General features: G+C 45.8%; 1 protein-coding gene across 1 annotated transcript; it reads left to right on the top strand.

Moving 5' to 3' along the window:
• The first annotated feature begins 384 nt into the window (after positions 1-384).
• LOC121746852 (scarecrow-like protein 3) lies at positions 385-2,545 on the top strand. The gene is made up of 2 exons (XM_042140795.1): positions 385-818; positions 895-2,545. Exon 2 carries the CDS (start codon positions 961-963, stop codon positions 2,377-2,379), a length of 1,419 nt encoding a protein of 472 aa, XP_041996729.1. The 5' UTR covers positions 385-818; positions 895-960; the 3' UTR covers positions 2,380-2,545.
• Positions 2,546-15,607: the final 13,062 nt, after the last annotated feature.

The raw sequence follows: 15,607 nt of genomic DNA, 5'->3' as shown, positions 1-15,607 counted from the left end.
CAATATATTTTGCTTTATTCTCTCTTACTTTATTATCTCTTCGTCTCTCTACTTTTTTATTTCTTACTTTAATTTTCTTTTACTTACTCACTTAACCCATTTTTTCTTAAATCGCGTGCTGAAAAGAAACTCATCCACTATTATAGAACGGAGAGAGTACCATTTGGTATGATAAATTAAAGATAATCAGACTTGGCCTAATCTTTAAATGAAAATTTCAATTGCTACATTTATAGTAGTACTATATTGTATAAAAACGATTGAACGTGTCAGATTGTCTACCAAATGCAAGAACTTGATGGGTCAATTCGATGAAGTTGAATGTAGAAACCATCCCACCCTTGCTCAAATTACAAGAAAAATTCGAACAAGAACAAGATTTTGGTACTATAATTTTCATCAATTCATTGTTCGTTTTAGCAGTTTAATTTCTAGGAAAAAGCGAAGCTAGTGGGAATTTGGCAAGCCCAAGTAATTCTGGGTAGAGAGAGAAACGAAGAAGAAAATGACGAGAGAGAGACAAAGAATGAGAACAAAATTCAAAAATGGGCACTTGTTCTCATAAATTCCATATTCCTTCGACTCGCTCACGACAAAATCTCCCCTCACGTTTTACTCCACAATACTGCCATCTAACACTGACTAATCTCTTCCCTCTCTCTCCCTTAAATCCCACCGATTTCATTCAAAACCCCTCTCTCTCTCTCTCTCTCTCTCATGAATCAGAAAAGAATTATAAGAGCTTGCATGTGCCTTTTTGTGGGTTTCTTCTGAATTCAATAACCCACAAACGAATTGAGATAATCTTCGCTTGATTGGTGAGTTCCTCAATCGAATTTCCCTTGCTCTGTTTTCGCGCTTTACTCGTTTCAATTCAATTTCGCCTCGTTTCAGTGAAATTCCGTTAACTCAATTGCTGAATCGTCGCTCCAAACCATAAAGTTGCCTGCTTTTGCACTGATGTTTCAAGAGGACGGATATTCATCTGTGACCTCATCGCCGCTGCAAATGTTTCCGACGCCGTCGTCGTCATCGCCGCCTAGCTTAATCTCGCCTTATCCATGGCTGAAGGATCTCAAACCAGAAGAGAGAGGATTATACCTAATTCACCTCCTAATCACCTGCGCGAACCATGTCGCATCCGGCAGCCTCGAGAATGCAAACCTAGCCCTTGATCAAATTTCCCACCTTGCTTCCCCTGACGGCGACACAATGCAGCGAATCGCCTCCTATTTCTCTGAGGCTCTCGCCGATAGGATCCTCAGAGCCTGGCCGGGCGTTTACAAGGCCTTCCGGTCGACTAAAATGTCGGTTTTAGCCGAGGAAATCCATGTTAGGAAGATGTTTTTCGAGTTCTTGCCGTTTATGAAAGTGGCATTTGTGATTAGTAACCAGGCCATCATTGAGGCTATGGAAGGGGAGAAGATGGTTCATGTGATTGACTTAAACGCGACTGAGCCTACGCAGTGGTGTGCCCTTATTCGAGACCTGAGCGCCCGGCCTGAGGGGCCGCCTCATCTCAGGATCACGGGGATCCATCAGAAGAGGGAGGTGTTGGAGCAGACTGCTCATGTCTTGATTGAGGAGGCTGAGAAGCTGGATTTACCGTTTCAATTCCACCCCGTTGTGAGCAAATTGGAGGATCTTGATGTGGAGAAGCTTAGAGTCAAAACAGGGGAGGCTCTAGCTATTAGTTCAATAATGCAGCTGCATACATTGCTAGCTTCTGATGCCGGTGGAAATAGGTCCCCGTTGGCCCCTATGAAAGGCGTGGGCGTGCACTTGCAAAGGGCTGCGCATACGAATCAAGGCACTTTAGGGGAGTTGCTTGAGAAGGATATGGTTAATGGCTATAGCCCGAGTACTGATTCTGCCTCCTCGTCGCCCTTGTCTTCCATGCCCTCCTCGCCTAAGATTGACGGATATCTCAGCGCTTTGTGGGGCTTGTCTCCCAAAGTCATGGTGGTGACAGAGCAAGACTCGGACCACAATGGGAAGAGCTTGATGGAGAGGCTGTCGGAGTCATTGTACTTCTACGCTGCTCTGTTTGATTGCCTGGAGTCTGCGTTGCCAAGAGCATCCATCGAGAGATTGAAGATGGAGAAGATGCTTTTTGGCGAGGAGATCAAGAATATCATAGCGTGTGAGGGGGGCGAGAGGAAGCAGAGGCACGAAAGGCTCGAGAAGTGGAATCAAAGATTCGAGTTAGCTGGCTTTGGAAATGTTCCTCTAAGCTATTACGCGATGCTGCAGGCGAAGCGATTGCTGCAGAGTTATAACTGTGATGGTTATAAGATCAAAGAGGACAACGGTTGCGTGGTGATTTGCTGGCAAGATCGACCGCTTCTTTCAGTATCGGCATGGAGGAATAGAAGGTGAAATCTATGTCTGATTTTAAACCACCATACTGTCTGATTTAGGTGTAGAGTTTTTAGTATTGTTCTACTACTATTTTATGCTTTCATTGTGTGCTCACAGTTTTTGTAGATATAGCTGGAATTCAGACAGTGTGTTTGCCTATGCTTAATCATCCATATTTCATTTATTTTGAGTTGCTCTTTTACATTTATTTTGAGCTGCATTTTCTTAGATTAGCAGAAGCTGCTTATAACATAACTAGCTTAGTAATGTGTTAAGACAAAGTTGCATAGGAAATAAACATTCAAACATTATTCAATAGAGTGTATATGCAGCCATCTAATCCAATCTTAAACATTCAAACATTTCTTGATATTTCTTGATTTCAAAGTTGGTTTCTTATTATGTATTGAGTGTAATGTTTGTGGTTTGGTAGTCACCCTGAGGGAGGAGGCTCACTTCACTTTGACCATACTGCAGAAAGAGGAATTCAGAAAAACATTAATTAGTGAAGGAAAAAATAGCTTTGAAAAATGTAATTAAATAAGAATAACAAGTTTTTATGGTTTTACTTGGAGGTTTCCCTGTGGATGCATTTGAGAGGCCTACAAAATAAAATCATCTTTAATTTTAGTCTTGCCTTAATCACATAAATCTTGTATCATCATTAGCTTAATGTTAAACTATTAGACATTGTTTTTGCATAAGAAGAAGCAGCATCCCATGCTTCTGGGATAGAATGGTGGGAGCTAAAATTAGATACAAAAGGAAGATGAATTTGGTAGCCGTTTCTTGAGTACACTAATTTAATAAAAGAAGGTAGAAAGTGAGGTGTATGAAGCAATGAAGAAATTGAGTGGTACACAAGGGTCCGCCTCAATCCTGTCGAAATTATAATTTTAACGATGTTTATGTAACACACCAATTCATCAAGTTAAACTATTGTTATCTAATTGTACATAAATATAGATAATTTATTTTCTATCAAACAATAATGAAAAATTCTTATGTACGCATACTTTAACACGAAACCTGCATTTCTTATCTTGTTTTAGATATCTTTTTATATCTTATCTTTCTTATCAAACGGGTCCTAAGAGCATCCACAATGGAGGATGTCCCGCCGGACATCCTCACGGGACGTCCGCCATTAGGCGATGGAGGGGCGGACGCGGAAGTCGGCAGCGGACACCGCACATCCGCGGTTTTCCGGGACGTCCGTCGTGACGTCCGCCATTGCGGTGCCACGGCTGATGTCCCGATTTTTTATTTTTTTTGTGGATGTCCGCCGGGATGTCCTTGGGGATGTCTGTCATTGTGCAGTGGAAGGTCCTTATGACGTGGCAGTGCAGTGGGAGGTCCTTATAACGAGGCAAGAGGTGTTTTTGAGAAATTCGTCGGGATGTCCGCCAGGACATCTGCACCACTATGGATGCTCTAATAGTATAGTTATAAAATTAGCATGCAAAAACTTTAGTGCATCCGGATGTACGTGGATACATCTTCAATAAGGGTTTATCGATTCTCAATGTTCCTATAATTGTAAAATGATTGAGTAAAAACTTCAGTGCATATGGATGCACGGTGAGGACGACCGAATGGATGGATGTATGGGGGCGTGCCTCAAATGGTTGTAGACAAACAGAGGAATGATATGTTTAAATTGTGTCTTTATAAACTTGCTTGGACTCTCGGCCTAAATGACAAAATTATATTTGAGCATTAATTGGTGAAATGAAATAATTAGATGGTAATTTAAGTTTTGCACCAATATATTGTTATAATCTTCCTTGAAACACATGAGAATCGTGATGTATAATAATCAACTCATTTCAAATAATGAGCTAGAATTTAGATGTCAAATTGGTAGCTAATTTTCCGACTCATTTCAATTTTGGAGATATAAGATTTAGGCTAAATGGCAAAAAAAAATATGAAGTTTGATCAAATTCTGATATATCATTTTAGAAATGGTTAATTATATCATAATTTGATATTTTTCTCAATTTTTCCATAGTCTATGATTTATGAGAAATGTGTATGCTTTTGGAAAACGAAAAATATCATGTGAACAAAACATTCAACTATTTAAACGATATCATTTAATACATCTAGTCAATTATGTTTTTAATTTTTACATATGTACCCTTACATTGATAAATATAAAAACATAACATGATGAAAATTTTTTGTAATACCCGAAAATTTGTGGAATTTTATTCTTTTAATTAAGGATGAAATTTTTCTATGTTTTTGTGTTTAAAATATGGTGTGGAAAATATTTTGTGTTTATTTGATTGTTGTGGATATGGGATTTTCTACCTAGCCAAATTAAAATTTGGTTGTATTAATTCAGCTATGTTTTAAAATTCTAATTAATCGATTTAAACCTCTCTCTCCCTCCCCATTTTTCGAAATCCCTTCCCCATCACCCCATGATGTTCTCAACTTCCTCCACCCTCACATAACCGATCCTTTTCTTCCCCTTTCCTTTTCTTTTCTCTTTTCGGTCACTCTCTCAATCTCTCCATCTCTCTCTCGCAAAGTTGCTCTCTCTCACTGGTAAGTCTCCCTCCTTCTCCCTCTCGGTTTTTATCTTCTTCCTTTCACCCCCTCTTATCACCTTCTTGGATTCCTCAAGGTGATACCCTCCTTCGTCGTGAATCGGAGTCGGAAAAGGAAGTAAAGCTTTTGCGTTTCGTTTGAACCATCCGGGGAAGGTAACCCCTAACCCTTGTTTAATTCGAAAACTCATGCATATAGGACGTTTTGGTTGGTTTAGATGCTGATTAGGGTTTGTGGCTATGTGATATGGTTGAGCATGTTTTTGATAGTAACTGGCAGTGGGTTCCGACCACTTTTTAACTAAGCAAACGATCTCCGTTGGGTACGAAATTTTGAACTGTGTAAAGGTTAATGTGTCTTTTGTGTGGTGTGTAAATTTCAGCATCTTTGGATGTCGTATGAATTTATTATGATTTTTGCAAGTAAACTGCGCAGTTTCGCGAGTTGTATGTTTTTGGGAGATGTTTTCATGTGCAATTGGCGTGATTCTGAGTGATATGTTTTTGTGATGAATGTGGGTGTGTTTGGCCAAGAGATGGCTCGGAGGAATCAGTGTTTGGTTCGAGAGTTTTCGTGTGTGTTGGCCGAGAGTGTTGGGTTCAGCCTAGGGCAGATTTGTGGAGAGTCTGGAAGGGATGATCTCAGGTGTCTGGGTGTGTTTTGGGATGTAGAATGCGTGGTGTGTTTGTCGTATAGGGTTTGAGAATCGGGGGTCAGAGGAAAAGGGGTGTAAACTAGGTGCCGAGCAGACGGCCGAGGTGGTCGGCCGAAGTGCCGAGCATGCGGCCGAGATGGTCGGCCGAGGTGCCGAGCAGACGGCCGAGACGGTCGGTCGAGGTGCCGAGCCGGACGGCCGAGGTGGTCGGCCGAGGTGCCGAGCATGCGGCCGAGACGGTCGGCCGAGGTACCGAGCAGGCGGCCGAGACGGTCGGCCGAGGTGCCGAGCCGGACGGCCGAGATGGTCGGCCGAGGTGCCGAGCTGTGCCGAGACAGGTGCCGAGCTGTGCCGAGACAGGTGCCGAGCTGTGCCGAGACAAGTGCCGAGCTGTGCCGAGACAGGTGCCGAGCTGTGCCGAGACAAGTGCCGAGCTGTGCCGAGACAGGTGCCGAGCTGTGCCGAGTCAGGTGCCGAGCTGTGCCGAGACAGGCGGCCGAGGTGCCGAGCCAGGCGGCCGAGACGGTCGGCCGAGGTGCCGAGCCAGGCGGCCGAGGTGCCGAGCCAGGCGGCCGAGACGGTCGGCCGAGGTGCCGAGCCAGGCGGCCGAGACACCGAGCCATGTCGAGACGCCGATCCTTTTTCCGAGTTTTTCCGAACCTTTTCCGAGCCAAGTGAGCCGTTTGCACAGTAAGGGTATGCCAGGACTTGGAGTGCTGTGTTCGTGTGTCGTGTGCGCGTTTTGGGTACGTCGTTTGCATGCGGGGTGTGTTTCGAACGTGTGACTTTGTGTGTTTGTTTTGTAATATGTTGTTAAGTGTATGTACGTGTAACGTGCTAGATGTTGAAGTCGTCCACGTAGGATTCATGCATTGTCGTTTAAAGTCTCGTCTCTTCTGACTCTAATCATGATATTATTTATCTTTCAAAAGGGTGATCTTTTTCGAGGAAAGTGTGGTTGAAGGGAACTGTTTTAAAAGCTAAGCAATCGAGGTGGGCTTTTCTACCCTACTTTTATGTGGGTTATCTTTAAATACGGACTTTGTTCCGGAAATGTTTATGGAGGTGAACTGTTTGTCTTGCCAATTATTTCGTTTTGAAACCTATCTGAAGTGGTTTACCACATATGTTTAATCGAATTCGGGTCTGTTGGGCTGCGAACCCTCAGGCTAGTGTACACGAGACTGGGTGCCATCTGAGAGCAAGTTGGCCGGTCTAGATGACCTGGGGTGTGGCCACGCCCCTTGTCATGGTTTGGATCAGATAGTGTATGATTGAGGGAATAAGGGTGGCACTATCGGAAAATGACTGCGCAGTCGAATTTATGAAATGTATTTTTTGTGTACTTGGGTTATTTTCATTACACTCAAAACCCCAATGTTACACTGTTATGGCATGACAAACTATGTTTTTGGCGTGTGTCCACTGAGTGCAATAAGTACTCAGCCCTGCATGTTGTTTTCTTAATGTGCAGGTTGAGCGGCGATGGGGAGGACGGATGTTGAGCAGTTAAAGCCAAAGTGTGTTTTTATCTTTCGGATGGTGTCGTGTCGTCATACCCGGCATCATCTGTCTTTTGGTCTTTTCCGCTGCTTGTAAACCGTCACGATGTTTTCATTTAAAACTCTGAATACTTTAACTCAAGAATGTCGTCACAGTACTTTGTTTTGAATTGAATTTCCTTTTATTAAATGTTTTCGAGTCAAATATTCTCGTTCCCCCTTTCTTCCCCGCTTCTTTACTCCTCCCCTAGTCGCGGTCCACCGTACTTCCTATCCTTAGGAAATGCGGGCGTGACAGAGTGGTATCAGAGCCTAGGTTTTCTCTTTCTGCTCTGGACCCAAAAAAAAATTCTTTTTCTGACTGGAGTAAGTTTTCAAAAGTGTCATTGGCTCAACATCCGACTCATCGCACTCAACCTGAAATGAGGTAGTGAAAACTTCGAAATTTTGGAAAGTATATGGAAGTGGAGGAAATTGTGATTTTGGTGTTGAAAATGTTTTATGTAAAGTTTAAGTAAATGTTGAGACTTGTGGAAGGGTACAACGTGATGTGGAAAAGTTGGAAATTATTTGAGTTATGAACTGTTATGGTGTTATGAACTGTTGATGTATGATGAACTTATATGAAAGCATGTGGCTGATGTGTGATGATTTGATGACGTGAATGTTGATGTGAGCTTTTATGTGAGTATGTGTTGGCCTTTTGAATGTTTGAACTTAGACGTGATAGAATTTCACTAGTGCTTCTTGGACCTATGATAGATAAGAGCTTTTGGCCTTTGAACACCAGCGGGTTTGGGTTAGAACAGCGATACGTGCATACACTCTCTCTCTCTCTTCTTCGGTTATGTACTCTGTTTTTATACGCGAGGCGGTTGTTTCTGTTTTTTCTATAGATGGCGCGTATGTTCCGAACCGCGCGACGGAGTGATCGCGATAGACTTAGGGCACAGAGGGTGCTCAGAGATTATAGAGTGTACCGGAAGAAGGATCATGTACCGTTGATCGAGTTCGTGGCACACTTCGACACCCTCTGGAGGGCAGCTCAGGAGTTCGGAGTGACAGAGCATGACGGCATTGAGAAGCTAATAGATTTGCTTCCCGATAGCTGGAAGGAGTGGGCCGAAAGAACGGCGAGGAGGTACACGTGGCATGAGCCCGCTACCGATGACATGGTGGGTGACATGGCTGGCTTTCGGAAAGCCGTGTATTGTGCACTGGTGGACTCTCGAGAGGAGCAGCCCCCACAGGAGGTGGAAGAGAGGGTCGTGTATCAGGACAAGTATGTGAGCATGTACGAGGGTGAACAAGGGTATGAAGATGTTTATGAGGAGGCTCTGCCAGGGAACTCCGAGGAGGACGACGACGAAGACCCGGAGGAAGGGCCTATGGATGAGGATGATAGAGTCGTAGTCTAGAATTAGAATAGTTCGTTGTCTTTTCAGTTTTTGCTTTCAGTACGATCTACTCTTGGGAACAATGTTGGCCTTCTTTCTTTTAATGAGAATTTTGATTTTGGTTTATATCCTATGTGTTGCATCTTATACTACATGAAGGTTTTATAAGAAAATTTTGAGAAAGTGGTAATTTTGGATGAGAATTGTAGTAACACTTTTTGGATATTGAATCAGAATGCCGCCAAGACGTGCACGCCAACCACGACAAGAACCCCACGTGGAGGCACCACCTCCACCACCACCGCCACCACCACCTCCACCCCCCGCCTCAACAAGAAAGATTCATAGTTACGTTCTCAAGGCAGAATCCCCCGAAATTTGACGGACAGGGAGACCCATCCAAAGCGGAAGAGTGGATACGCGGCCTCGAGCGTATCTTCAGGGTCATGGAGTGCACAGATAGGGAGCGCATTGCTGGTGCTACCTTTCAACTGTTAGGTGCTGCCGATTACTGGTGGGAGACTCGGCAGAGAACTATGGATCCTGCACGCCTGGAGGCGCTAACATGGGAGGAGTTTAAAGTAGAGATCGATAACAAGTATGTTCCAAAGACGTACAGACGGGCCAAGGTGGTAGAGTTCCACACACTAAGCCAAGGCCGAATGACTGTAACCGAGTATAACCGAGCCCTCGCGCAGATGGCACGATATGCGCCCGAGTTGATGGACACCGATGAGAAATGGGCGGTGAAGTTCCGGGCCGGGCTCAGAGATGAGATAAAGGCCGCATTGGCCTGTCGAGGAGAACTCTCCTACTCGGAGATCTTGACTTGTGCACTGGACGTGGAAGATGCACTCCCTAAGCCAAGAGTTGTGGCAACAACAAACGCGACACCTCTACAAGCTCAGCCGGGCCACCAAGAGAAGCGGAGGTGGGATGGTGACCAGGCTCAGTATGGTGGTAAGAGGCCACAACACATGAGGAACCCACCCTACAATGGCGGGAGACAGAATACTTTCCAACCGAGGGCAAACTTTCCGCCGAGGAACCCTCAATGTGGAAGGTGCTTCAAGTACCACGCCGGGGAGTGTCGAGACCCTAGGTGCTTCAACTGTGGTGGGAGTGGCCACTACATCCGAAATTGCCCAAACAAGCACATGGGAACGGGAACGAGACAGAACCAGCTAGGTTTCCGTCCACAATCCCAGGCACTACCTGCACCTCCACCGCAACAACGCCGCCAAGGATTACCATCGCAAGCAAGGGCCTACGCCTTGAAGGGGAAACAGCCGGCAAACGGGAAAGAAACCTTTGAGCAAGGAAACTTGGCAGGTATGGGCACACTTCTAAATATGCCTATAGTTGTCTTGTTTGATACGGGTGCGTCGCATTCCTTTATATCAACGTCTTGTGTGGATACTTTGGAATTACCTACTGTTAAGACCGAACCCACTATGAGTGTGACCTCACCGGTAGGCGGGGCTATAGATATATCCCGATCTTGTGCATGTGTGAACTTTGGAATAGGTGAACTCAGTTTAGTGGCTTATAATTTGCAAGTAATGACGATGGGTAGCGTAGACATAATCTTGGGTATGGATTGGTTAGCGGAGAACCACGTTACCCTTCATTGTAGAGAAAGGAAAATTTCGTTTGAAACCCCCGGAAAAGAACCGATGAAGTTTCACGGAGTCCCAATGAGCCGACGCAAGTCCATTATCTCTGCGCTGCAAGCCACTACAATGATGAGGAAGGGATGTCCAGCGTACCTTGTTTATTTGAATGGGGAGGAGAAGAAAGACAGGAAGATAGAAGATGTGGCGATAGTGAGTGAATATCCCGATGTCTTCCCCGATGCATTGCCGGGACCCCCACCCGACAGGCAAGTAGAATTCACGATCGATCTGGAGCCCGGATCGGCACCAATATCAAAAGCACCTTATAGAATGGCGCCAAAAGAGTTGGAGGAGCTTAAGGTGCAACTGCAAGAGCTACTGGAATTGGGATTCATTAGACCTAGCGTGTCACCATGGGGAGCACCAGTGTTGTTCGTAAAGAAGAAGGATGGAACGATGAGGATGTGCATCGACTACCGGGAGCTAAACAAACTAACGCTGAAGAACAAGTATCCACTACCAAGGATAGACGACTTGTTTGACCAACTTCGAGGGGCAGGAGTCTTCTCTAAGATGGATTTGAGGTCTGGGTACCATCAGCTGAGGGTTCGGCGAGAAGATGTACCCAAGACAGCTTTTCGAACAAGATATGGTCATTATGAGTTCGTTGTAATGCCTTTTGGACTGACGAACGCCCCGGCAGTGTTCATGGACCTTATGAACCGCGTGTTCCATCCATTTCTGGATCGGTTTGTCCTGGTTTTCATCGATGACGTGCTTGTTTACTCAAAGGACGAGGAGGAGCACAAAGAGCACTTGAGAACCGTCCTAGCAACTCTAAGGGACGAGAAACTATATGCCAAGTTCAGTAAATGCGAGTTTTGGCTCAAGGAAGTAAATTTTCTTGGACATGTAGTAACTTCAGATGGAATTCGTGTAGATCCGGCCAAGGTAGAAGCGGTGCAGGAGTGGAAGTCACCTTCTACACAAAACGAAATCCGAAGCTTTTTAGGACTGGCGGGCTATTATCGAAGATTCATCGAGGGATTCTCGAAGATAGCAAGGCCAATGACGCAACAACTAAAAAAGGGAGTCAAGATGATTTGGACGCCGGAATGTGAGGCGAGCTTTCAGTTGTTGAAGGAGAAATTGACCACCGCACCAATCCTAGCTGTGCCGGAGCCAGAGACTGACTATGCGGTATATACGGATGCGTCGAAGGTGGGACTGGGATGTGTGCTTATGCAGAAGGGGAAAGTGATTGCATATGCATCGAGACAATTGAAGCCCCATGAACTGAATTATCCGACGCATGACTTGGAACTGGCAGCTGTGGTACATGCTTTGAAGATCTGGAGACATCATCTTTATGGAGTCCGTTGTGAGATATACACGGACCATAAGAGTCTAAAGTACTTCTTTGAGCAAAAGGAGTTGAACATGCGCCAACGTAGGTGGCTCGAGTTGGTAAAGGACTACGATTGTGGTATAAATTACCATCCGGGAAAAGCAAACGTAGTGGCCGATGCTCTTAGTAGGAAGTCTCAATCTCAGCTGGCCACCTTTCTTACTATCGAGGAGAGTATAATCCAAGAGTTCAGTAAGATGCGCTTGGAAGTGGTGAGAATGCCCGAGACTGTGGAAGGGATAGTAGCCACGTTGGTGATGGAACCCGACTTAAGAGCCAGAATTGTAGAAGCTCAACGGCGAGATACGTTACTAGAAAAGATTCGCTCAGAAGTGAGGACGGGTGAACTCGGAAATTTTCGTGAGGCAGCGGATAATGGTCTCACATACAAGGGAAGGTTGTGTGTGCCTAAGGATGAAGGCCTGAGGATGGAAATCATGAGAGAAGCACATGAAACCCCATACGCTGCTCATCCAGGGAGCACCAAAATGTATCAAGACCTGAAAAGACAGTTTTGGTGGAACGGTATGAAAAAGCATGTTGCGGCATTTGTGGAGAGATGCCTAGCATGTCAACAAGTAAAGGCGCTACACCAACGGCCCTATGGGAAATTGCAACCCCTCGAGATTCCGGAATGGAAGTGGGAACATATTGCAATGGACTTTGTGGTAGGACTGCCAAAATCCCAGCGAGGGAACACGGTGATTTGGGTGATTATAGATCGTCTCACCAAATCTGCCCACTTTGTACCGGTTCGCGCTACTTATGGATCCGATCAGTTGGCTAAGGTATATGTACGGGAGATTATACGCTTGCATGGAGTTCCAGTGACAATCACATCTGATCGTGATGCTAAATTCACTTCTAGATTTTGGACAAGCCTGCAGCGCGAGTTGGGGACTAAGTTGAATTTCAGTACAACGTTCCACCCGCAAACCGACGGGCAGTCGGAGAGAACGATACAAGCATTGGAGGACATGCTACGAGCCGTGGTGCTAGATCGAGGCGTAGGTTGGGAAGAAGTGTTACCCTTGGTAGAGTTCGCTTACAATAATAGTTACCAGGCGACTATCAAGATGGCCCCATATGAGGCCTTGTATGGAAAGAAGTGTAGATCGCCACTTTATTGGGATGAAGTGGGTGAGAGAAGAATTCTCGGACCAGACTCTGTAGAAGAGATGATAGAGATTGTCCGACAAATCCGTGGGAGGATCAAGGAGGCACAAGATCGACAGAAATCTTATGCGGATGTTCGAAGGACCGATTTACAATTCGAGGTCGGAGAAAAGGTCTTTCTAAAAGTTTCCCCTTCTAAGGGAATAACTCGTTTTGGAGTGAAAGGAAAGCTTAGACCCCGATTCATCGGTCCATACGAGATTTTGGATAGAGTCGGCGCGGTAGCATACAGATTGGCCCTACCACCAAGCTTCGGAAATGTGCACAACGTCTTCCATGTGTCACAATTGAGGAAGTATGTGTATGACCCCACACACATCGTTCACCAAGAAGAAATGATGGTCCTAAATCCCGATCTAAGCTATGAGGAGAAGCCCGAGGCCATTGTGGATCGGAGAGTGCAAGAATTGAGGAATAAGTCAATCGCTTCGGTGAAAGTACGGTGGAGGAATCATGGAATCGAAGAAGCAACATGGGAATCAGAAGATAAGATGAGAGAGAAGTTTCCAGAGCTGTTTGAGTGATCTAACAAATTTCGGGACGAAATTTTTGTTAAGGTGGGAGGAATGTAATACCCGAAAATTTGTGGAATTTTATTCTTTTAATTAAGGATGAAATTTTTCTATGTTTTTGTGTTTAAAATATGGTGTGGAAAATATTTTGTGTTTATTTGATTGTTGTGGATATGGGATTTTCTACCTAGCCAAATTAAAATTTGGTTGTATTAATTCAGCTATGTTTTAAAATTCTAATTAATCGATTTAAACCTCTCTCTCCCTCCCCATTTTTCGAAATCCCTTCCCCATCACCCCATGATGTTCTCAACTTCCTCCACCCTCACATAACCGATCCTTTTCTTCCCCTTTCCTTTTCTTTTCTCTTTTCGGTCACTCTCTCAATCTCTCCCTCTCTCTCTCGCAAAGTTGCTCTCTCTCACTGGTAAGTCTCCCTCCTTCTCCCTCTCGGTTTTTATCTTCTTCCTTTCACCCCCTCTTATCACCTTCTTGGATTCCTCAAGGTGATACCCTCCTTCGTCGTGAATCGGAGTCGGAAAAGGAAGTAAAGCTTTTGCGTTTCGTTTGAACCATCCGGGGAAGGTAACCCCTAACCCTTGTTTAATTCGAAAACTCATGCATATAGGACGTTTTGGTTGGTTTAGATGTTGATTAGGGTTTGTGGCTATGTGATATGGTTGAGCATGTTTTTGATAGTAACTGGCAGTGGGTTCCGACCCCTTTTTAACTAAGCAAACGATCTCCGTTGGGTACGAAATTTTGAACTGTGTAAAGGTTAATGTGTCTTTTGTGTGGTGTGTAAATTTCAGCATCTTTGGATGTCGTATGAATTTATTATGATTTTTGCAAGTAAACTGCGCAGTTTCGCGAGTTGTATGTTTTTGGGAGATGTTTTCATGTGCAATTGGCGTGATTCTGAGTGATATGTTTTTGTGATGAATGTGGGTGTGTTTGGCCAAGAGATGGCTCGGAGGAATCAGTGTTTGGTTCGAGAGTTTTCGTGTGTGTTGGCCGAGAGTGTTGGGTTCAGCCTAGGGCAGATTTGTGGAGAGTCTGGAAGGGATGATCTCAGGTGTCTGGGTGTGTTTTGGGATGTAGAATGCGTGGTGTGTTTGTCGTATAGGGTTTGAGAATCGGGGGTCAGAGGAAAAGGGGTGTAAACTAGGTGCCGAGCAGACGGCCGAGGTGGTCGGCCGAAGTGCCGAGCATGCGGCCGAGATGGTCGGCCGAGGTGCCGAGCAGACGGCCGAGACGGTCGGTCGAGGTGCCGAGCCGGACGGCCGAGGTGGTCGGCCGAGGTGCCGAGCATGCGGCCGAGACGGTCGGCCGAGGTACCGAGCAGGCGGTCGAGACGGTCGGCCGAGGTGCCGAGCCGGACGGCCGAGATGGTCGGCCGAGGTGCCGAGCTGTGCCGAGACAGGTGCCGAGCTGTGCCGAGACAGGTGCCGAGCTGTGCCGAGACAAGTGCCGAGCTGTGCCGAGACAGGTGCCGAGCTGTGCCGAGACAAGTGCCGAGCTGTGCCGAGACAGGTGCCGAGCTGTGCCGAGTCAGGTGCCGAGCTGTGCCGAGACAGGCGGCCGAGGTGCCGAGCCAGGCGGCCGAGACGGTCGGCCGAGGTGCCGAGCCAGGCGGCCGAGGTGCCGAGCCAGGCGGCCGAGACGGTCGGCCGAGGTGCCGAGCCAGGCGGCCGAGACACCGAGCCATGTCGAGACGCCGATCCTTTTTCCGAGTTTTTCCGAACCTTTTCCGAGCCAAGTGAGCCGTTTGCACAGTAAGGGTATGCCAGGACTTGGAGTGCTGTGTTCGTGTGTCGTGTGCGCGTTTTGGGTACGTCGTTTGCATGCGGGGTGTGTTTCGAACGTGTGACTTTGTGTGTTTGTTTTGTAATATGTTGTTAAGTGTATGTACGTGTAACGTGCTAGATGTTGAAGTCGTCCACGTAGGATTCATGCATTGTCGTTTAAAGTCTCGTCTCTTCTGACTCTAATCATGATATTATTTATCTTTCAAAAGGGTGATCTTTTTCGAGGAAAGTGTGGTTGAAGGGAACTGTTTTAAAAGCTAAGCAATCGAGGTGGGCTTTTCTACCCTACTTTTATGTGGGTTATCTTTAAATACGGACTTTGTTCCGGAAATGTTTATGGAGGTGAACTGTTTGTCTTGCCAATTATTTCGTTTTGAAACCTATCTGAAGTGGTTTACCACATATGTTTAATCGAATTCGGGTCTGTTGGGCTGCGAACCCTCAGGCTAGTGTACACGAGACTGGGTGCCATCTGAGAGCAAGTTGGCCGGTCTAGATGACCTGGGGTGTGGCCACGCCCCTTGTCATGGTTTGGATCAGATAGTGTATGATTGAGGGAATAAGGGTGGCACTATCGGAAAATGACTGCGCAGTCGAATTTATGAAATGT

Source organism: Salvia splendens, chromosome 9 (genome assembly GCF_004379255.2).
Source record: "Salvia splendens isolate huo1 chromosome 9, SspV2, whole genome shotgun sequence".
In the NCBI taxonomy this organism is placed as follows: Eukaryota; Viridiplantae; Streptophyta; class Magnoliopsida; order Lamiales; family Lamiaceae; genus Salvia; species Salvia splendens.
The sequence above is the reverse complement of the archived record's forward strand: the minus strand, read 5'-3'. Positions and strand labels throughout refer to the sequence as shown.